The sequence below is a fragment of the Filobasidium floriforme genome, assembly GCF_021052385.1.
Source record: "Filobasidium floriforme strain CBS 6241 chromosome Unknown HD553scaffold_3, whole genome shotgun sequence".
Classification (NCBI taxonomy): Eukaryota; Fungi; Basidiomycota; class Tremellomycetes; order Filobasidiales; family Filobasidiaceae; genus Filobasidium; species Filobasidium floriforme.
Window position 1 is genome coordinate 868,663 of NW_025763624.1, and position 20,605 is coordinate 889,267.

Below are 20,605 nucleotides of genomic sequence, written 5' to 3' on the forward strand. Positions count from 1 at the left end.
GGTTACCCAGACCGTCTAGCAATTAACCTGGGATGGCGAGGTCGAGCACTATTTTATTTTTTGCTCTTCTTGCCCCTTCCCCTCCGGCGGGCGCGACTGCGACGATTGAAAACGTAAACACACGCTTCTCGCGTCTCGGGGACTCGGCGAGCGATGATGTAGGCCGTCGCTCTTCAACTCTATCACTTCGCAACTTGCAACCTGCAACTTGTTGACCATCATCATGTACGGATTATACGACTCAACTTGCAACTAGATTCAGACGCCCAGCACTTTACACAGCCAACTTGCAACCATCCGCGATGGTCAATCTCAAACAGAAGTTTAACAATCTCTTCAAGACCGACGTAAGTCGCGCTCCTCCATCTCGTCGCCGTCGCACTTCGAGTTTCCCCCCGACTGACCATCCCGAGGACATCGCGTACCTGCTTCCTAGATGGGAAGAAAGACGCTGGACAACGTCTTTACGATCGAATGGGCCGGACAGGAAAAGAAGACGGTCTTGATCCCCTCGAGAAGCTCGGACGAGTACATGCGTGGGCGAGTCGACGAGGAGGATGACCGGGAGGAGAGGATGGTGAGTCCATTCCCCGATTGACGCTTGGGACTCTGAAACCGTTGGATCCTAGTTGATACGGTATATACGGCTGGTGCAGGCATTGACCAACTCGGGGACGGTCGATCGACGGACTCGACGACGGTCATGAACGCCGGCACTCGATTCCGCAGCGACAGGCGGGATCGAGGACCCCTATCCGACAACTTGACACGGAAACCAAGGTTCGGGACCATACACCCACCATCATTCATGCCACTACGTTCTGGGAGCGACGACAATCGCCATGGCACACGATTCGAGACTGTCTCCTACACACTTCGTCCCGTAATCCCTGTGCCCTAGCCCCTTTCATCTGCACCTTTCGACCTCACAGGCTCGCTTGCTCGAAGAATTCTACTTGTACGACGACGAGACTTCGACTCCCTCAATTGTATCCTTGCTTCCCTTTTCTTGAACCCCTCGTTTCGTCTTTTGTATCTACATCGTTCTAACAGGAATTTCATGCGTACGACTTGATCTTGACATCTCGTCTGATCCAGTCAGAATTGCGATTTCCCGCTAATTCCAGAGTCGTCGAACGATCGTATGACTGTTCTCTAGTGCGTAAGCTGCGGCGGTGTTCATTCCCGTCCGATGATGTTAATGCTACAAAACTCCCGCCTCGTAATGCTCTCTCTATCCAATGACCATGTCCACCGATGCCATTCGCTACCCTTCCCGCCCGCTCCTCGTGACATCTCCTAAGCCGCCTTTTCGCCCTCGACCGCACCAGCAGGCCCCTCCTGGCCCTCCTTCAACCCTTGTTCCAGACCCATCAACGTCCTGACCAATCCTCCACCGCCAGCCTGCTGCGTGACTCCCAGAAGCTGTCTAGCGGGCATCTCCAACAACCCGACGAGCTGGGCTCGAAGCATGTCCATCTCCGGAAGCGTCTGGACGAGTTGGACGAGCTCGGGGGCGGAGAAGAGCTGATTCTTCTCCAACAATGCGCCGAGGAGGACCAGACGAGGGGAAGTCGGGTGAGACCCGGCGAGGGCGGTAGGGTGATTAGCTGCGGGTGGGCGATAACCGAGTGATTTGTTCACGGCCGCAAAGAGAGATTTCATATAGGGTGGTGAGAGGGTAGGCACGGTCAATAGTGCTACAGGGCCGGAGAGGAGGGAAGAGAGTTGATCGGCCGTGTGTGCGGGTGTGGAGGAGGATGGGAGGGAACGGATGACCGAGGCCAAGAGTCCCGTCCGGGCCACGGTAAACGTCGCTGCTACCGACGAGACGACCTCCTCCGACTGTTCTCCCTCGAGACCGATCTCTCCCATCATGTGCTTGGTGACCGGAACGCCCTTGACGGCCCGTCGGATGCTTCCCAACTCGGCGGAAGAGAGGTTGTTTGGCTGAAAGAGGATGACGGCTTGGGACTTTTCCAGCAGGTCGGCATAGGATCGGTAGAGGAATTGTTTACGTGGGGTGTAGATTCGAGCGGATGCACTGTGAGATGGGTCGTGAGGGGTTCGAGAACGGTTCGAGACGGAGCGGGTCGTCGTTGTCGTGGTCGAAGAGCAGGATGAGGTGTTGGGTTTGAGAGATCGACGGCTCGTCTGGAGGAAAGACGAGGTGGTGGCCCGCATGGCGGATGAGGAGGAAGCTATCGTCGAGGACATGGTCGCGAGGTGTAAGCTCTGCTATATCTGTGTCGTGGTTGCTGTCTCTAGGACGACGTCGACGCATTTTGAACATCATCTTTTGGGACTGGTCGACCTGTTCACCCCTCTCCATCAAGGTTTGCGCTTGGTAGAGGATGCGCTTCTGATTTGACAATCGCTTCGACGCGGTTTGCGCTCAGTCATGGCGATCGCTGGGACTGACGTCCATTCGCCATGTTTAACGTTTGCATATCAGAGTTGGCGATAGCTTGGTCCGTGTCAAAGGATAACCTGTGACTATCTGACGAGCGGGACGTCGACTCGGCGAAGATTGGAAGGGGTTGAGCGTCAGGTCATCCCCCCAGCCAGTGTTACCGATATCCCGCGTCGAAGTTGGCGCGGGCCGCGTCAATTGCTAGCGAGCGAGATCTTTGTTCGATCGAAGGAAAAGCACAGCACACAACAACAACAACAACAAATTCAACAACCCGACCAAACAGTTTCAATTCAAGGGTGACATCGTCCTCGACACATCAGATCCAACCAAACATCGCACCTCGCTCTTCTTCTCGTTCTCCGGCTACACTTTTCTGACACACTCGTTTACCACCCACCTACCCACACTCGCTACTCCGTCGCTCGTTTTCTACCTTGTTGCCCCTGCGCGCAACAACCCAAACTACCACTACTGGTCATTAACCAGCTATCCAACTACCTTCAAATCCCTTTGGACGAAACGAAGATCGACCATCGCCTGTACACAGAGTGATCCCTTTGTCCACAATCACATATTGAAATAGACACGAACGTCGATACGGACAGCTCAATCTCGAGTGTCGCTCGGCTTTGTAAACAGACACAACGCAAACCAAGCTTAAGGAAACTCTCCGATCAGAGATTCAGAAGAGAAGTAAACAAACTAGCGATTCCTGTATCTGGACCATACCGACACAAACGCCATCACCATCACCATCACGCCTGAACCAGAGATACCCTTCAACTCCCAATCGCACTCTCGCCTGCCACGGAACCTTAGGATGGCTGTTGGCGAGACCTACTTGGGCAGCGGAGAGACGTAAACAAGATATCCCGAGCGATACAACACCACGAATCAAACCACTTGGGCAACTCGCCGAACAATACGATCATTGCAATCAGAACGAACAATACGCACGGGACGACATACCACTCTAACGACAAGACGAGAACAGGGGAGACGGACGCAATGTCGATCAGGATGCAACAGAGAAAGTTGACGATCGATACGCACGTCGCGCAAGAAGGGTACGGGGTCGCGACGGCCGAGGGCATGGCGGCGGGGACGGACGGGATGGTCGATATGAAAGACTGGTTGGCGAGGAGTAACCCGTCGGTGCGTTTCTAGTCCCGAGTTTGCCTGCAATTCTGGTCAGGATATAAGCTGATCTTCTGTGCGGATAGAGCCCGGTCGCATCCCCCAGTACGGGGATGGCAACGGGGACGAGCACGTCGGCTAGACCGATCGATCTGTTGTCCTACCTCGCCTCGGCTAGCCCACCGCCTCCACCGCAGCACGTCAATGGCCAACAACCTATCAGGGCTCAATTTACTCGACGTGAAGATCTAGAACAGACGATGATGAGGGCTGCACAGGCTTCCGCCGGAGCGGCGCCGACCAAGTTGAAGAAGCAACGTTCGGCTTGGAACCTCCGGACGGGCGGAAAGGAATCGAACGAGACTACCGGTGTCAACACCAACACGCCCGCGACGAACGGGTGGGGCGGGTTCGTGAATAGGTTGAGGTCGAGGAGTAGCCATAACCTCAAGGCGGACGTTGCCAGGGATGCAGCGTCGACGAGGTCGAGGAAGCCGATGCCACCTTTGCCCGTGTCTGTGACCAGAGGGTACCAGAGCGCGACGGTACCTACAAAGGGTACTCATTCGGCCGTTGAAGGAGTCACATCCCGACCAGGAACGTCTCAAGAGGTCTACCAACCAAGCCACCCACAAAGGGTGTCGCTCGGGGATGATCTCGTCCACCCGAACGATCGTTCTCGAGCGGGTTCGGCCGCCCCCTCGGCCATGACCTATACTTCGGCTTCTTCCTCTTCGACGAGCGGGTGGAGCAGCAGATTTCCCACTCCGGCCGCCACTCCAATGACGAGTGAAGGTGACGTGAGGGTAGAGGTCGATCCCTTCGACTTGACAAGCCCGACGACGGATATCTTCAATTTTACTGAATTGGGATTCTTGCGAGGTTCGGATGGACGGCACGTGTATGAAGAAGAAACGCCAGGAGGAGGTAGGTATAGCGTCTTTGGGTTCGGAGGAAGCGCAGAGTCCAAGTCGATCGGAAAGAGACCGTCCACGAAGAGGTTGGGAAGCGCGAGGAGCTTGAGGGACCTCAGGGCTGCTGCGGGGGGGTTGTTTGGCGGAGCCGATCCCGCATCGGCGGGTGGGACGGACAGGCGAGAACATCATCAACTCGAAAGAGGATTGCCATCTGCACCTCCCTCGGCAACGTTGAGGTATAGACGTTCAGCGGCCAAGCTCGGTGGCGGCGCTGGGGACAGAGAAGACGAATACAAGACCGTACAAAAACGGAGCAGTATGAGCTGGTTGCGCGGAACATTTGGACGTAAAGAAACGTCTGGTGCTGGACAAGAGGACGGAGCGAAGAGGACGATCGTGGAAAGGCCTAGTATCGAAGAAGCGGGCAATGTCAGTCCTAAGCAGGATCGAGTGACGACACCTCCGGTGATGACGGCTGTGGTCCCGGAGCAGGTGTTGCAGACACCCGTCCAGAGGCACAAAGTCAGACCGGCATTGACCATCACTTTGCCCTCGAGCAACTCGCTAGGTGGACCCAGACCTGCGATCCCATTATCACTGAGCGACGAACACGTTTCCCCGGCTGCAACGGGAGACAAGGGCAAGGCCCAATCGCCAGAACAAGATGAAGCGGTCTCGGCGACCACCTCGTTGCCAGCCAGTACCGGGTCGTTTTCCGACTTGTACGCGGAGTTGGGAATCATGCCGCCTGGGGAGAGCGACGAGGAGATGCCGTACAGTCCTCGTGTGGAGAGACCAATCGACGCGTTCTCTTTTGGAGACATTCTCGCTTCGTTGGGCGGGACTCGACCGATCGAGGTGGCTACACCGGACAAGACCAACAGCGTCGTTATCGGAAAAGGCTCAACCGGGACGTCGACCGTTAGCTCAGGGCGAGAGACGAAACGGAGCAGTTGGAGATCGTCCAGGCATTCTATCAAGCCGGCCAGCGCGCCCCCGACCGCCGATCTTCCGCCGTTGCCAACTTTGGCGCACTTGCAGGCGGGCGAACAGTCGAACGAGACAGAGCATGATGCGCCTTTATTGTCGTCCCCGCGCACGGGCTCACAGGAACAACCGCTCAGTCCACGTTCGGTTGACTTGTCGAGCGGCATATCATCCGCGGTCGAACTGGGCTTCGAACCTATCCAACATATTCGAAGCTGGGACGAGATACGGGCCGTTGCACCGGATGCTATGCGTATTAGTGACGGGAGCGATAGCGCGGACGTTACGCTGGTCACAGAAACGGAGACTGATCTGGATACAAGCATGGACTATGGGATCTTGGACACGTATCATGATGCGGTCGACATGACTGGGGCGGTCGGCCACATTACCTGCTCGGCCGGTGGTTCGGGAATTGCTCCCAGCGGATCCGGCAGCACTCAGCAACCGTCGAACGGGGCGGATGAGGCTGTTGGATATTCACCCACCCAGATCGTGCCCAGGGGACGTGAGTCGGCTGAACCTCGTAGACGTGGCGGACCGTCGAGGTCGCGTTCTAGCTCTCGCTCGCCTCGACGAGTCCCCGCACGAGCAGGTTCGCCGGCGTCGCAAGATGGAACAGATGACGAGAGTGACGGGTCAGATGGTAGCGATTCGGATGATGCCGGGGAATCGGGTTCGGACGATGATGTGCCGTTAGCTCAACGTATCCCGGGCGCACTTCGTGCGCAAAGGACCCTCCGACGTGTGGCCAAACGCGACCCCAATTCAGCGGCTACGCCTCGAAAAGATAAGCGTCGACCCAGAATCGACGGGCGGGACAATCCACACTGGCAAGGAGAAGGCGGGGTACCTGCGCGAGCTTTAGAGCAAAAGTTGCTGGCCTTGTCTGACTCCAGGAACACCTCTTCCCCTGACACCTTCGTTCCTCATCAATACCGTTCAACCAGTGTTCGGGTGCCTCGACCCCCCGCGCCATCGCACCAAACCAGCTCGAGACAGGTAACTCAACCGGTCGTGCAGAGCGGCACGCAATCGGACCTCTCGAGACATGCGAGCGTCAATAGATCCGCTTCCCGTATGCGACACCATCGCTCGGTCGAGAACAGTCCCGTGCTCGAAAGTGCTGGATTCACCCCTGTATCGTACGCCAGCAGTAGGAGCCAGACGCCCGGCATTCCACCCGTGCCTGTGCCCAGACTTCACAAAGCTCTTCCTTCCGGCCATCAACACATTGAGGCCGACTCTTCTGGAAAAGAATGGCTTGCGTCCCGTAGCCCCTCCCTTCGCAAGCCAGACAGGCGGCTAAGATCCGGTTCCACCTCTGAACATCTGCCTTCTTCCGGGACTTCCTCCAATATGGTATCAAGGAAACCTTCTTTGGCAGGAGAACGTGTGCCCTCAAGAAAACCAAGCGGCACTCACCCTTCCATGCCAACATCACCGCTAGTCGATTCACATATATCTGCACAACCCCCGTTGAGCGGTGCATCTCGACAGCGCCAAGCGTCTGGAGACAGGACCGCCATACCAACACTCTCCGAGCAGGTCGTGGTCACCCGCCAAGCGGTCTACCTCGAATCGATGCAAGGCGAACGAAAGATGGTCGACTTGAAGCCGACCACTACGGCTGCAGAGGTACTCGCTCAAATTCTCGGATCGACCGCGAGTCAAGGCTTCATGGGAGATTGGATCCTCTTTGAAGTTTTCGGCGAGTATTTTAACATGGAACGACCGATCAGAAGCTTTGAAAGCTTGGTCACCATCATGAAAGGTTGGAATGCCGATTTCCGAAAGAACACATTCTTGGCCAAGAGGTCTCCGTTGGACCGCCTGACTAGGGTAGAGGTAAGTTGCGAACGGATTCCGGGCAAAAATCACACGGTCGGCTGACTCTTCTGGACTGTCTCAGATGATGCCACGTGTACAACCTATGCACGGAGTTTACGTGCAGCACGAGACGAAGCGAGGCAAGTGGAGTAAGCGATGGATCGAGCTCAGGAATGGCAACGTGTTTGTAGCAAAAAACGACAGGGTAAGTCAGAGTCTGAGGTGGCGAGCAAGGTTTCCAGACGAGGTTGTTAACCGTTCGACACGTACAGGGCAAGGAGAGCGACTTTTTGTGCAGCTGTGCAGCGTTTGACCCATATATTCTCCACGGCAATGGGTACAAGGGTCCCAAGCCTCTGGTCGTGGTGCTAAAGTCGCGTAAGTGCTGCTGTATCTCGTCATCACAACCACTCGTCTTACCGGAATGTCTTTGTCCAAACAGGCGAACCCGCTACATTGTTTGAATCTCCGGGAGATTATCTCCACGTATTCTCGTTAGACTCGGCGCCCGGCATTCAGCTCATGGAAGCGCTGTTCACAGCCAAGGTATGTGAGGGATGCGGACCAGAAAAGGCATCGAAGGGCTGACCGTGTTCATATAGAGCTGTGCAATGATTCAAGCTGTCAACACACCAGCAGCAGCATATGCGCCCGTCGCTCACCCAGCGTCTGCCATTCCCGAACGGAAGCCCCAACAACCGTTGGTGGATTTGAAACCGACAGGAGTATTCACGGGAAACAGCTTGCTGGCCAAACTCGCTGGCGGGAGACGATAATTTAGACGAATTTAATTAATGAACAGGCTGGTACTACAGTCACGGTTGTACAAGAAGTGGTTTACAAATAGATCGATCGATACGATGCCGTGCATATCAATGAACAGGACCGACCCCGTAGCTGTTACCGTTCATCGCTGGTCGCAGGGTGGCGTTGTCTAGCTCCCTAATCATCGCCGTAGTGTCATCCAACATGTCCAGGATCCATCTCCTACCCTCCATCAACATCGCTCGACGGTCGCGGATATCAGCCTCGGTAGGAGCCTCCGTCCGATTGTATTGGCGAGATGCCCGTCGAGTCGGGCTCACTTTGGGACCAAAACCGTCTGCCATTCTCTCGATGTTCATGAGCGGAGGGAGCGAAACACGTTCCCTGCCAAAGTTGTCGTAACCTTCGCGGCCCTGTCTGTCCTGCGCAGCAGCCGAAGCCAACGCAGGGCTCCGGTAAGTAGGCATCGTCGCGATGCTACTTCGTCGTCCTTCTTGTCCCTCGTACAGCATAGACCTTCGATAAGGATGAGCTGCGACTGCGGCAGCCTGTCGAGTGACCTGGACGCGCCTCTCAGGACGAGGCGAAGGAGACCTCTGGGGTGCTTGCGAGGTGACAGGTCGCTGAGGCGTACGATCGGTGCGGACGGGATGAGTCATTGTGACCTGTGGGCGAAGATGGTCAAGTTAGATCACCATAGTCGGTAAAGGAGAAAGCTCTGAAGGAGGCTCACCTGACGCGGGTTCATTCGTCGTCTCAGTTGCTCGCAGCATCGTCCGCACAACGGCTTCCCCGACCGATCTCGGCGCCATGTGGAGTTCACTCCGGTCGCGGTGCAGTATGCGCAGGAAATAGATGCGGCTGTAGTCATCGATTTTTTCCTCTCCACTGGCTGTCCCTCAGGCAGAGATCGAACAGGAGTGTCCGAGTGACGGCGAGGAGCTTCGCCCTCGACCATAGCGAGGGAGGACTCTGCCTCGATCGCGGGGATATTGGCTAGCGCTCGGGTAGCTGAAGGGTCAGCTGCAGCAACCGACGGACGTCGAGGTCCCTCTGACTCGATTCGGGGGGGCTGAGTCTCTTCTTTCTTGGTCCAAGGTGTCTGAAGGCGATGCGCAGCTGCAGGAAGAGATGGACGCCTTTCTTCCTCTGGTTTGATCTTGTCTTCGTGATGATGCTTTCTCGCGACAATCGACGGGGAGACTGTCGCGGAACGAGGTCTCGCCGGACTGGTAGGTTCGTCGGATATTAAGTTGATCGAAGAGTTGGGACGAGCGGGCGGGAGACGTATTGGAGCAGGTCGCTCAGTCGCTCGTTCCGCGCTTAGCATGATGGGAAGATGTGGCGTGCAAGAAGGTGTGAGACAGGCTAGAAGAACCGCTTGTGAGACACTGGTCCGACAATCGTTTGATGATGGTGTGATTCAAGGTTGGTTATGAGAGGAAAAGTGGATAGTGAAAGGTGAAAGGGAAAGAGGGGCGAGCGCATGATCTGAACGGCTTATATGGGTTCGAGAAGGGTGGCAATCTCTTTCCTTTTGTCTCGCGCATGAGCTGAAACGCGCGAACCTTCTCCGTCGCTCCTTTCATGGTACTCCGCTAAACTACCTAGGATCCTTTAATGAAACAAGTGACATGTGAGCCAGACTATTCTGGTATGGAGCCTTGTGGTAGGGGATTTGCGTACGCTGATCCGCTGCTGTTTGATTTCCAATCAAAAGACCGAGTCCGTGCGGCACCTAGAATACGAGTGTCGATTTCCCACTAGATCTAGATGCACCGGATGAAGAATGCCGCACTGGTCGAGTCCTCCTGGCACCTGATGAGCCACCATTGATTCCTCATCCTTAATGAAAATGAGCTTGGCTGAGTCCCACAAGGCTGTGTAAGAGTGATAACGTCATGATGCAAAAGCAGTGACACTGCTCCTTTGATTCCAAGGAGCGGAAATGGCCGGAGAGGCGGAGGCCACATGCTTGGCTCTCCTGATCAGCAAGGAGGCGTCTAGTTTCTTTGTCTCGTCTCGTGATTATACCGATGTCTCGGTAGGTTCACAAAGCCCTGGAAGAAAGGGAGAAACATCAGGTGTCGATGTGGGACAATGGAGAAGGCGACCAAGCGGCGCTGTCGCACTGTGCCATGAACGCGCCTTTTCGACGATAGCTTCTTGGATCGGTCCTGAGAACCAGAGATAGCAGGGCCACAAATGCGTGCCGATAGAGAGATGATGCGAGCAGATTGGGAGACAGTATTGTACGAGAGCATGTCATCGGGAAGCACAAAGGAACGATCTCATTACAATGCTTTGACCTTGAGGCCACAAGGCCATCACGTGATCTTGCATAGACTGCGGGTTACAACGATGTTATAGGGATACAAGATGTCTCGTTCCGGCTGAGTCTGGACACAAGCTTCTCACCCAGCCAAAGGACTGGGCACGACCGTCTGATTTGGTCTCGACGCAGTGATCGATTGTATCAGGGCTGCTGGCAAACTCTTCTTGAGCTGTAATACCGACTGCATCGGGAAGCGAGATCTACAAGTGATAGATAGCCAGATGTTAGCCCTCAAAAGACCGCCGCCCTGATCTGCTGTTTATGCACTTACTTGCAGGTGCTACACAATGGTTTAGGTTCGCAGAAGACTGTTCACATGTATTTGATGAGATGAATCCGTGGGCGGGCACATTCTAGACTTCATCCCCGACTCACTGCTCAGACAGACGCTGCAGACGAACCCCACATCTACCACTCGGTGATGGCAGAAGCAAACCGCCCTAAAGTCCACCTTGTCCTGAGACGGCAAGCCGAGCTGTTTTCTCGTGTCCGGTGATGCTAGGAAAATAAGCTGCGAGGACAACAGGGTCAGCATCACAGTGCACCCCAAAGGTCAACCCTGACAGACTCACGTTCAGGTATTGTAACAGTCCGTCCTTCCGCCTTACTCGGTAGTAGATCCCGTGTGTCAAATGAGAGGCTTGTTGCAGGAAGATAGAGTCCTCAGGGTGGAGATTAAGGATGTCCATAGGGATTTTCTGGTCACGATACCGATTACTGTTCAGGCTCTGATACAGGTTCGGTAAATCCCTAGCTAACTCACCCGTTTCTGAGCAGCAAACACTGCGTTCATCAGCCCTACATACCCACCGTTCCCGCGGTCGTGCGAGTTGTTGATGACCATGATCCTGGCTCTCGCTTTCGTCTCGTGCTCATCCAAAACGTAATGTCCGGTGGTCGACGATTGGATATTTTGTACGCCTTGCGAGTCGACTGGGTGTATACGGTTGATGTCTGTTACGAAGGTGCGATCATGAGATTGAATTCAGGTGGCTTTACGGTTCAAGTTCAGGATGACTCACGGCACAGAGCTCGAAGAAGAGCAGGGACGATCGCAGGACCATCTACGTTAGAGGTCATTCAGGTGTCAGTGCCACGGAAATATGCCTCGACGCAGAGAGGGTCGAATGAGATTTACCGAGCTTGGTCTTGGCTTCCTCGTCCATATCTACATCGTCCTCTTCGTGCGTCTCCATCTGTTTGACCAAGAGCTGTCTTAGCCGGCTGCTGATCGTCTCGCCCATCGAGTGAAACGGCTCGAAGGAGTTGGCGTCCAAGTCGTGCTGGAGGGATACGGATGGCGCCTGCGACGAGTACAACAACTCTCTGACGCAGGTGGTGAGTCTCTTTAGCTTCGTCGAGACGGCTAGCTTCAGATCTCCAGACGGCAATGAGACTCACGACTTGCCGTTCGCCATGGCGACAAAGAGGACTAGCTCATTTCCCCACCGCATCGCTAGGTGCGAGTTGAAGAACACCAATAATTGGTCCAGAGCACGATCGATACTCAGGTATAATGCCGTATCCGGAAGAGCGGTATCGGTCGATGGTCCACCATTGTCATTCGTCGGTTTGGCTTGAGCCAGCTGAGCTTCACGGCTCCATGATAACGGATGGATGTCGAGAATAGCCACAAGGACCGAAGGTAATTCGTCCATCTTGGTGCGACCTATGCTCGGGCTTATGCCCAACGCAAATCCTGGAGGTTACCCGTAACCCGTAGTCATATGATTATTATAATGCATTGCATCGCTTGAATTGCTTTGAACGATCGAGAGTACGATATCGTTGACATTCGATTTATGCGTTTTAGGTGTGTGTCTTATGCGTTTTTCCCTGACACCTTGCAGCCTCGGCCATCGCGATTACGTCATCAAACCGGAGGGGAGGGTCCATCTTGACGCTCGCATCGCATCACTTGGGTCACGAATTCATATTAACACTCTCACGACAGTACACACACCTTTCAATTAGCTTTTGAGCTACAACCACCACCTCGAAGGTAGCTCACCAGACTATACGGTAATCGTGCCAAACGTACTGGAGTGAGAAGGGCACGTACCGAATTCGAAAAAGAGCATCAGACTATCGCTAGTCGGACCGAATCGATACGGTCTCTTGCCGTGTACAAGAAACGCCTTCCCGATGCTCTACCTGTGGATCGCAAGGCATGGACTCACCCAGCACAATGTCGACGGTATCATTCAAGTGAGTCTGAAGAGTCGTGACGAACGTATTGACACCTCGTTCAAGGTTGAGATTGTGCACATCAGGGTCACTACGATACGGACCTCAACGAGGAAGGGCGATGGCAGGCGAAACTTTTGGCAGAGTACCTCTTCGAACAGAATTACCGATTCGACTACATCCTGACTTCGCCCCTCAAAAGAGCTCGAGATGTGAGTCGGGTTGTTGCTTTTTATGTCGATATTTCCTGAAACCTTGGCTTGCCGCTATTAGACGGCGCTGGAAGTATACAAAAGACAACCTCAGGCGAAGTTTCGTATTCATCCGGACTTGATCGAACGAGACATGGGCGCCTGGAACAACCACAAAGTGGTCCGACCCAAGATAGTCAAACCGGTCGAAATGCAACATAAAGAGGCAGTGGACGATGTAGGGGCCAACGATGCTCCTAAAGCGGACGGTTCCCTTGGACTTGTCAAAATCGAGGAAAAGGTCAAGGTGAAGGAGAGGGGTCGATCGCACAGGCAGGTTGCGCAGGAGCAGCAGGGATCGCAAGAGACGGAGCAGAAAGAGAGAAAGGCTGCCGAGCAGAAACAACATCAGGAGATCGTGTCGATGATGGGCCGAGCTGGAGTGAAAGATCCGCGAGAAGAGTCGCATGTGGGAGGTGCGGCAAGAGCTGGGTCGAGCAGCAAGCACGAATCAAAGGTTGTCCAAGGGTCGAGCTCGAACGGACATCGCCGTGAGAAGGAAAAGCAATCGGCCGAGAGATCTGAAGACAAGGAGAAAGACGATAGGAAAATAACCAAGCCGAGTCGACCCCGAAGACCTGAAGTACCTGGAATGGAAAAGCGCGAAGAGTCAGTCATGCCACGCGGTCTCCTCAGTTGCCCTCGACATTTGTCTGATCGATCTCGCTTCCTCCGGTAGTCTGCTATATCGATGTGCAGTTTGGGCTGATTCGGTCGTCGAGGCTGGCCTGGACAGGTCGTGGTCGGCCAGAAAGGATGTCCACATCTTGGCCGTCTCGCATGGAGCGTTCATTTCCGTGAGTCCCGCGAACAAAGATCGTCGATCGCGCGGTAGCTAATCCTGAATCTGTCCCATCGTAGTGTCTGCTCGATGCGCTGACTTCTCCGAGAGACAAGGGAGGATTCTTCGGCTTCACTCTCGACGGACCCAGCGATCGTCACTGTTACAACACGTCCATGTCCGTCGTTGAAATCGATTTCAACAGGGAGGGCGAGTTTCTGGCCAACAATTGGGTGCCTCACCTGGAGCCCAAGGCCACCAAGGTCAATCCCGACGATTTCGCACAGTAGACCCAGACGATCTCGTACAGTAGATGCATGGTCATGATGGACGGTCATGAATGTTAAATAGCGGCTTGTATAATTTTTCCTTTTGGCCGCAACGTTATTGTGCATATGAGTGTGAAATATCTGTCCAACAATTACATGAAATCTATAGCGGGCAGAGCGGAAGCTGCGTGTGAAATCTCCATTTACAAACGATATCAAGAAAGGTAAACTAGCCAAGAAGCGAACGAATGTGTATGTGTGTGAGAAGAGCGTGAAGTGAGGTATATTATTAAGGACTCCCTTTTTAACATCGATCAGGGCGCTTCGTTGGGGCCTCGTTCTCCATCCATCGCGCGAGTTTGATCATAGAAGCCCTTCTTCGGCTTGAGCACCGATCCTGCTCGATTTCTCAGCGAAGTAAGGCCGGCCCCGATGCTGCCGGCCCTAAGTCTTGCCTTTGTCGGTGAATCGTTTGATCGGTCGACCTCTGGAGACTGTGTCCTCCTCATCGCTGAGAACTGCGATAAACGCGAGTTGAGCCGTTGAACGGCAATCGATCGCTCCTCGACATCGAAGTCGAATCCCCGCGACTCTATCCGTCGAAGACCATTCGACACTGGTGAAAATCGAGCCATGAGTAAACCGGGCAATTGCCAAATTCAGGCGGATGTACTCACTATCAACCTCGGACCCCCGCAGCGACGAGGGCTGCATGCGTCCTAGAGCATCTCTTCGGTTTTCAGAGTAGGACGGTCGACCGGTCATCTCCGGGAGCGCATCACGGTCGGCCGCGCCAAAGTGCCGCAGACCGTTGTTATTGCTCTCGGACACACCGCGTGACATTGACGGCCTCGATGCCGGTGGCTCTTGAGGTCCCGTGTTGACTTCCGGCCGCCCGCCCAATTGAGGATGCGTGGCGACGTCAATTTCGGGATGGTATTTCCTAAGGATAGTTTAGTTCAGCGAAAGGCGGCGAATCCATGAACGAGTCGTTCGACTCACTTGATATTGTTGATGATATTGATATCGGTTGGTCGATATGTCCTTTTGATAAACCTTCCGATGTATTGAGGCGCAAGCGCAAGTAGGAAAACAAAGATCCAGCCGAACCAAAAGAGAGCAGAGCGGAAGAGATAGTGGCTGCGGAACGAATTCTATCAGCCAACTTCAAGGACCTACGACTTGGCCTACGACTTACTCATTTCCGTAGGCATTACTGTAAATACGAAATGCAAAACTTCTTAGCTGACTGTCTCGATGGATACATCCCGTTCTCTCATGACTTACGTTGCAAAGGTCTCGGGAGGGATGATCGAATAGATGGCCTAGACTCAGAAAAGTACAGGATGAGCACGTTGTCGGAGACTCGCCTTCTGACTCGAACATACCGTGTAAACCCAGATCAGAACAGGTCCAAGGAGGACGGCGACCCACACCCATACATTCCACGATTCGGTGTACAATCCGGTGAATACGTTGGAGACCATAACAGCACCGATTACCATGACCTGTTTCGAGGGAAGAATGAGCACGCCGCTGTGATGCGGAACGGCCAGTACAGTGTTGACTCACGGTTGACATCTCGTACTGTCCTGGGTTGTAGCCGTCAGTTCGGGCGGTCGTGGTGGTATAGGCGTAGTTAATGAAGAAGAACACTACAGCGGACTATGGTGGGAAGTAGGGGTATGTCAGCGAGAATCCCTATTGACGCTTGTGTACATCAACGCCACGCACCTGGTATGCTCCTTGAAGCATGAAGTAACCGAAGCGACGGAGTCCGAACCAGTGACCCTCTTTGGCAACCTTGTACAGCTCGGGCAAGGCCATCAAGCTGTCGGCATCTGTAAAAGCAGGCAATAACTAAGCGTCGGGCTACGGAATACCACCATGTCTTGAACGAACCTATGTCGCGATCAAACAGGCCGAGGGCGATGACCGGCAAGAGAGTCCAGAAAATGTTCCAGAACAGCAAGTAGGTGTACTCGAATACGCTGTGATGAATGTGGCCGTCAGGACCGGGTTGCATGATGCAGACCAGGCGGTCGGTGTTCGGCTTACTAGGTGGTACTCCATCCACAGTAGATCTGGAACCAGAACAGGACTCCCACACCCATGACGTTCTTGTAGAAGAAGTTACTAAGCAAGCGACAATCAGAGCAAGGACTGTGAGTCTGAGGCATCCAAGCAGACCTCATTGGCGACACTTACAGGATCATGTTGGAATTACGGAGATAGGACCAGTGCCCGTGAACGAAAAGGAGTCTCTTGAGGTATCGGAACTGTCAACAGCGATGTGTCAGCAACAACAGGCGAATCAATGCACTTCTATATGTGTCAGAGCCTTACCTGCGCAATCGCATAATCCGACGAGTTTACGGCTTGGAGACCTTCCTCTCCCGAAATACCGACTCCGATGTCTGCCGCCTGAATCATGCTGACATCGTTTGCCCCGTCACCGATAGCGAGACACATCACTCCGAGGTTGTCCTTGATCAAGCGAACGATCTGGGCCTTTTGCAAAGGCGAGACACGGCAGCAGATGACAGTATTGCACTGGGTAGAGAGATGCAAAAGCAATTCTTCGGTCGCAGGGTCGGCGAAAGCCTGTCACATGGGAGGGACGGGGTCAGTGAGCTTCCGCTACATGACCATGACAATGTCATGACCGATACTCACATGGCGCAGTGCTCCTCCATCGATAACGAGCGAATGACCTCCAGTTCGCGTCCCGTTGTCCCGGCCGACGAGCGATGTTACGCCGGTGTCTAGACGTCGAAGTTCGTGTCCACCGATACTATCGTTGATGGGCTGCAAGTTCCCCGAGCTATCCATCTCCCGCACTTCTTCGCCGAAAAACCCTTCGATTGCGTTCTTCAATTGGTCGTAGATCTCGGTTCGTCCCTCGCGCACAATGATCATGTTGCTATCTTTGGTAAGGAGGTTGGTTGTATAACCAATGGCAACGGCGGTCTCCAGCTTGTCCCCGGTGGCGACCCAGACCTTGATACCAGCTCGCTTGAGGTCAGCAATAGTTTCGGGGACTCCATCTTGCAACTTGTCCTCGATCGCGGTGGAACCCAACAGGACAAGATCGCGTTCAATGGCGGCAGATACAGTCTCGATTCGGTCTTCACGGTCCTGCAGAGCAACACTGGCCTCGTGGAACTGCTTTTGCCATTCCTCGTAAACTCCCTCTGTGACGAATAGGAGAATCAGGGATCCAGTCGGTGCGTGTCAAGTTTATACTGTGGTTAGACTTACCATCAAGTACCCTGTAGGCGAGGCAGAGGGTTCGCAGACCTTCCCCGGCAAAGTACTGCAAGTCTGAATCGGTCTTCTTCTTGATCTCGTCGTTTCCGGGTGCAAGACGCTCAAAGATGACATTGTCGGCACCCTTGCAGAGCAAGAATAGCCTGTTGTCCTCGTCGAGTTTACGCAAGATGACTGACATACGCTTCCTTGCCGAGTTGAATTCCAGTACGTGCAAAAGTTCGTACTCGTCGGGCGTATCCGAGAAGGGCGTGCTCAATTTCATGATATTGCGGTCCCGACCTCGGAAGATGAAGCCGACATCCGCAGCAGCTTGGACCAGGGCAGCTTCGTCAGGCGATTGAGCCTTGTACTCGATGACACCAGGCTGCACCTCGGCCGCAAGAGCTGTGTGGCACAGACCGAGCACCGCGAAGAAACCATGTAGAAGTCGGGACTGCTCGGTCTCGGTGTCGTTCATGTCGGAAAGCAGCTCGGGATCGTGGAAAGGAGCGAGAACCTCTTTGGCTAGAGCAACTTTCGGCTTGTCGCCGTCGGTCAAGACCGAGTCGTGCTTCTTGGCCAAAGGCGTGTCGGATGAGGTCTGAGATGGTACATCACTCTTCTCCATGCTATGCTTGCCGTCCACGATTGTGTTTTCAGGAACCTGTTCGTCGCCAGTGTAAACCTGCAGGATTGATAGGTTAGCATTGACTCAGACAATCCAGACCTTTGGCCCAATCTCACCTTGCCCCCGACGGAACACTGCCTGAAGACCATGACGTTCTGAGTTAGGGTGCCAGTCTTGTCTGAGAAGACGTAGTCGATCTGACCAAGATCGTCCGACAGAGTCCAAGATCTAGCGGTCGTCCTGGTGGTGACTCCGTTCTTGACGTATTTGATTGCATGGTCCCAGTAGATGAACGCGGCCTGGGCGGTCCTGACGAATTCGATGGAGATGTAGAGCGAAATCGGAACGATGTTCTGAAACGTGATAAAAGCGTTGAGGAACGTGATCAAAGCGTTGAAGCTAGGGTTATCGTCCGATTGATCGGCAAACAGCTCCCAGTACGCCTGTTGATCGTTCCATCGTTTCTCGTTGGTGTAGTTGACGATGCAACATACAATGGCGACAACGGCGAGGAGGGCCAGGTTGAGCAGGACCTGAGGGTTCATCTGCCTCTCGACCTTGGACCGCTTGGAAGGTGTGCCACCAGAGTTGAGAATGATCTTGGTATCAGTACCAGTGAAAAGCACGACACCGATGATCCAGCCAGTATTCTTCAAGACGCAACCTCGCAAGATGGTCGTCTCGAGGGTGATCGGGTGGACCAGGGGCGCCTCGTCCGTTTGCTGTCTGTTCTCGTCAGTCAGTACGACCGCTCCGTTAAGCTTGTACATGTTGACATCAGCAGGTTCGGCGTCGATGCGGAAACGAGCCTTTTCCAAAGCGGCGGGAGTGCGGAGGTGCGTCAATTCAGGGACACCGTGTCGAGACTTCAAGTTCGTCTCTCCATCCAGGTTCTTGGTCTCGATGAAACAGACGTCTTCCTCCTCGGAAGTGCAGCATAGCACGATATCGGCGGGGATCGGCTCGTTATCGTAGATTTTAACATAATCTCCAACCCTAACATCTTCCCAGATGGTCTGTTGGAAACCGAGCGTCTTGATGTCGTCGAAGCAGTCTGGGTCAGACGCAGGGCTGTTGACGACATCCTTGGGGGTTTCGCCGTTCGAGTCGGAAAATGGTCCGCCTTCATCATAGCTGAGTCCGGACGGACGCGCCGCTTGCCAGTCCTTGTCACCTGCGGGCACGACACCCTCACTGAGGGCGTCGGTGGTAGCCAAATCCTCCTCCTGTCCCTTCTTTGCCTTTCTCTTCTTGCCCTTTGGCAAGGGAATCGCAGGTACAAAGGTCTTGTCCTTGTGAGCCATGGCATTGTAGTTGTGATATCCGGGCTTGGTTTCGGTGAGACTGCTGTTCGAGTGGAACGAGAGGGGGTTGTTGTCATACCCGTCACCACCTTTGAGAACGTGGACGATAGTGTGGTTGACCTTGTGATCGGCCTGATGACGCTTGATATCCTCGTAGCCGTCCTTTAGCGCGGTGATAGCCAATACAGCCAACAGAGGAAGGATGACCAAACCAGGGGAAACGGTAGCGAACTTGGGGAAGAATTGCAGGATAGCGATGGCTGTCGATCAGACGCGACAGGAAGATGATCAGCGGGCCCGGCTCGAATCAAGGCGAGAAGGAGCGGCAAAACTCACCCAGGAAGAAGACTAGTATCATGAGTCGTGAGGTTTTGATCAGTCATGTCTTATAGATCACTGTATCAGAGACGACTGCTTACCGTTGGCAATACGCCTGAACTGCTCGAATAGGTTTCGAGGCAGAAACGTGATGACCGTGTACTTGGACGTGATGTTCTGGTTTGTTGGGTAGATCCTGTTCCGCATAGCTTTCCCCTTTTTATCCCGCCATTCCGGACCCGTCGGCAACGTCTGATTCACCATGACCGTCCGAGCCATGGGCAGCTTGGGCTTCTTGGCAAACATCGCCGATGGGCTGAGTTTGGCGAAAGTCTTCTTAACGCCGTCGAACCTGCCAGGGGGCTTCATGTGTTGCGGGACGTAGACCTTGCGGCCGTCCGCCGTGTAGTTCTGTTTGGACGATTTGCCCGCCATGATGTAGGGGGATCGTCGAGGAAATGAGCGTGAGAGGCAGGAGTGATGCCGATTATGAGGAGTAGATCTCTCGCCACTTCAAGAGTACTGAGGCCGATGACGGGGTTGTGCCAAATCGAGAAGATCGTGGGTATAAGGTATCCAGAGGGAAGAGTGTGTTCTCTATAGATCGCTCAGGGACGAACGCACGATCACAGACTGAGATCGGTGAAACCTGACGACAGCAGGTCGAAGTAGGTTCGCTGTGCTCCTGCTAGCGATCCCCTTTAACCCGTTCGGAGCAAATCTGACCGCGTCGGGATGATCGAGTAGCTAGTTGACACACTGGATGTCCGTCGGCAGCGTATTGTCGAGGCGTGTGTCCTATGTTCGAAACCTCGCTCCGACTATGCGGCTGTATCAAGCACAGTGATTGTAGTGATTGAGCGAAGAAAGGTTGTCGACCCTTCTTGTATCTCTCTTCCCTCCCTTCTGATAAATCGCTTTGACGGGAGCTGAGCGAGCGAGCGAGGACGCGCCTTCTGTCTCCGGCTGGCGTCGCTGCTGGGACTCGAAAAGCGATTAGAGCGATGACTAAGGTCGAGCACGAACAGCTAGCAGAACGTCCGTGTGGTCGTATCTTGACTCTATGAGAAGTTCGAGAGGCAGTCGGACGAGACGTCAAAGGTCATCGAGAAGGTGAGTGACGGGTTATAAGGAACCTCCGACCCGCATCGAATCGACCTTTGCCGGGGGGGACGCTGTGTGACAGCTTTTCTGTCTGCGCGTCTTCGAGCGAGCGGCCGGCGAAACG

At 54.2% G+C, this 20,605-nt stretch overlaps 6 protein-coding genes across 6 annotated transcripts; 2 read left to right on the forward strand and 4 right to left on the reverse strand.

Moving 5' to 3' along the window:
* Window positions 1-1,299: 1,299 nt before the first annotated feature.
* Window positions 1,300-2,435, reverse strand: HD553DRAFT_322076 (uncharacterized protein; the record flags this gene model as incomplete). Its single annotated transcript, XM_046181269.1, has 2 exons — window positions 1,300-2,201; window positions 2,423-2,435. 2 exons carry the CDS (start codon window positions 2,433-2,435, stop codon window positions 1,300-1,302), a joined length of 915 nt encoding a protein of 304 aa, XP_046039295.1.
* Window positions 2,436-3,070: 635 nt separating this feature from the next.
* On the forward strand, window positions 3,071-8,017 carry HD553DRAFT_160425 (uncharacterized protein). The gene is made up of 5 exons (XM_046176825.1): window positions 3,071-3,571; window positions 3,640-7,305; window positions 7,370-7,492; window positions 7,560-7,665; window positions 7,730-8,017. Exons 1-5 carry the CDS (start codon window positions 3,425-3,427, stop codon window positions 7,873-7,875), a joined length of 4,188 nt encoding a protein of 1,395 aa, XP_046039296.1. The 5' UTR covers window positions 3,071-3,424; the 3' UTR covers window positions 7,876-8,017.
* HD553DRAFT_365300 (uncharacterized protein) lies at window positions 7,682-9,382 on the reverse strand (the record flags this gene model as incomplete). Its single annotated transcript, XM_046184068.1, has 2 exons — window positions 7,682-8,717; window positions 8,786-9,382. The coding sequence occupies 2 exons, from the start codon at window positions 9,380-9,382 to the stop codon at window positions 8,160-8,162; spliced, it is 1,155 nt and encodes a 384-aa protein (XP_046039297.1). The 3' UTR covers window positions 7,682-8,159.
* A 918-nt stretch (window positions 9,383-10,300) lies between these two features.
* Window positions 10,301-12,107, reverse strand: HD553DRAFT_305492 (TFIIH subunit Tfb4/p34). Its single transcript, XM_046179172.1, has 8 exons — window positions 11,789-12,107; window positions 11,526-11,713; window positions 11,410-11,451; window positions 11,151-11,341; window positions 10,960-11,085; window positions 10,763-10,898; window positions 10,659-10,695; window positions 10,301-10,587 (listed from the first exon to the last, which is right to left on the reverse strand). The coding sequence occupies exons 1-8, from the start codon at window positions 12,043-12,045 to the stop codon at window positions 10,467-10,469; spliced, it is 1,098 nt and encodes a 365-aa protein (XP_046039298.1). The 5' UTR covers window positions 12,046-12,107; the 3' UTR covers window positions 10,301-10,466.
* A 133-nt stretch (window positions 12,108-12,240) lies between these two features.
* Window positions 12,241-13,962, forward strand: HD553DRAFT_333787 (uncharacterized protein). The gene is made up of 5 exons (XM_046182116.1): window positions 12,241-12,595; window positions 12,661-12,786; window positions 12,848-13,434; window positions 13,505-13,622; window positions 13,687-13,962. The coding sequence occupies exons 1-5, from the start codon at window positions 12,533-12,535 to the stop codon at window positions 13,894-13,896; spliced, it is 1,104 nt and encodes a 367-aa protein (XP_046039299.1). The 5' UTR covers window positions 12,241-12,532; the 3' UTR covers window positions 13,897-13,962.
* Window positions 13,963-14,189: 227 nt separating this feature from the next.
* HD553DRAFT_339471 (phospholipid-translocating ATPase) lies at window positions 14,190-19,812 on the reverse strand (the record flags this gene model as incomplete). The annotated part of the gene is made up of 17 exons (XM_046182446.1): window positions 14,190-14,491; window positions 14,553-14,818; window positions 14,878-15,015; window positions 15,074-15,091; window positions 15,163-15,200; window positions 15,264-15,383; window positions 15,448-15,540; window positions 15,610-15,716; window positions 15,778-15,866; window positions 15,934-16,011; window positions 16,084-16,154; window positions 16,222-16,479; window positions 16,552-17,069; window positions 17,137-17,812; window positions 17,872-19,319; window positions 19,396-19,407; window positions 19,479-19,812. The coding sequence occupies 17 exons, from the start codon at window positions 19,810-19,812 to the stop codon at window positions 14,190-14,192; spliced, it is 4,566 nt and encodes a 1,521-aa protein (XP_046039300.1).
* Window positions 19,813-20,605: the final 793 nt, after the last annotated feature.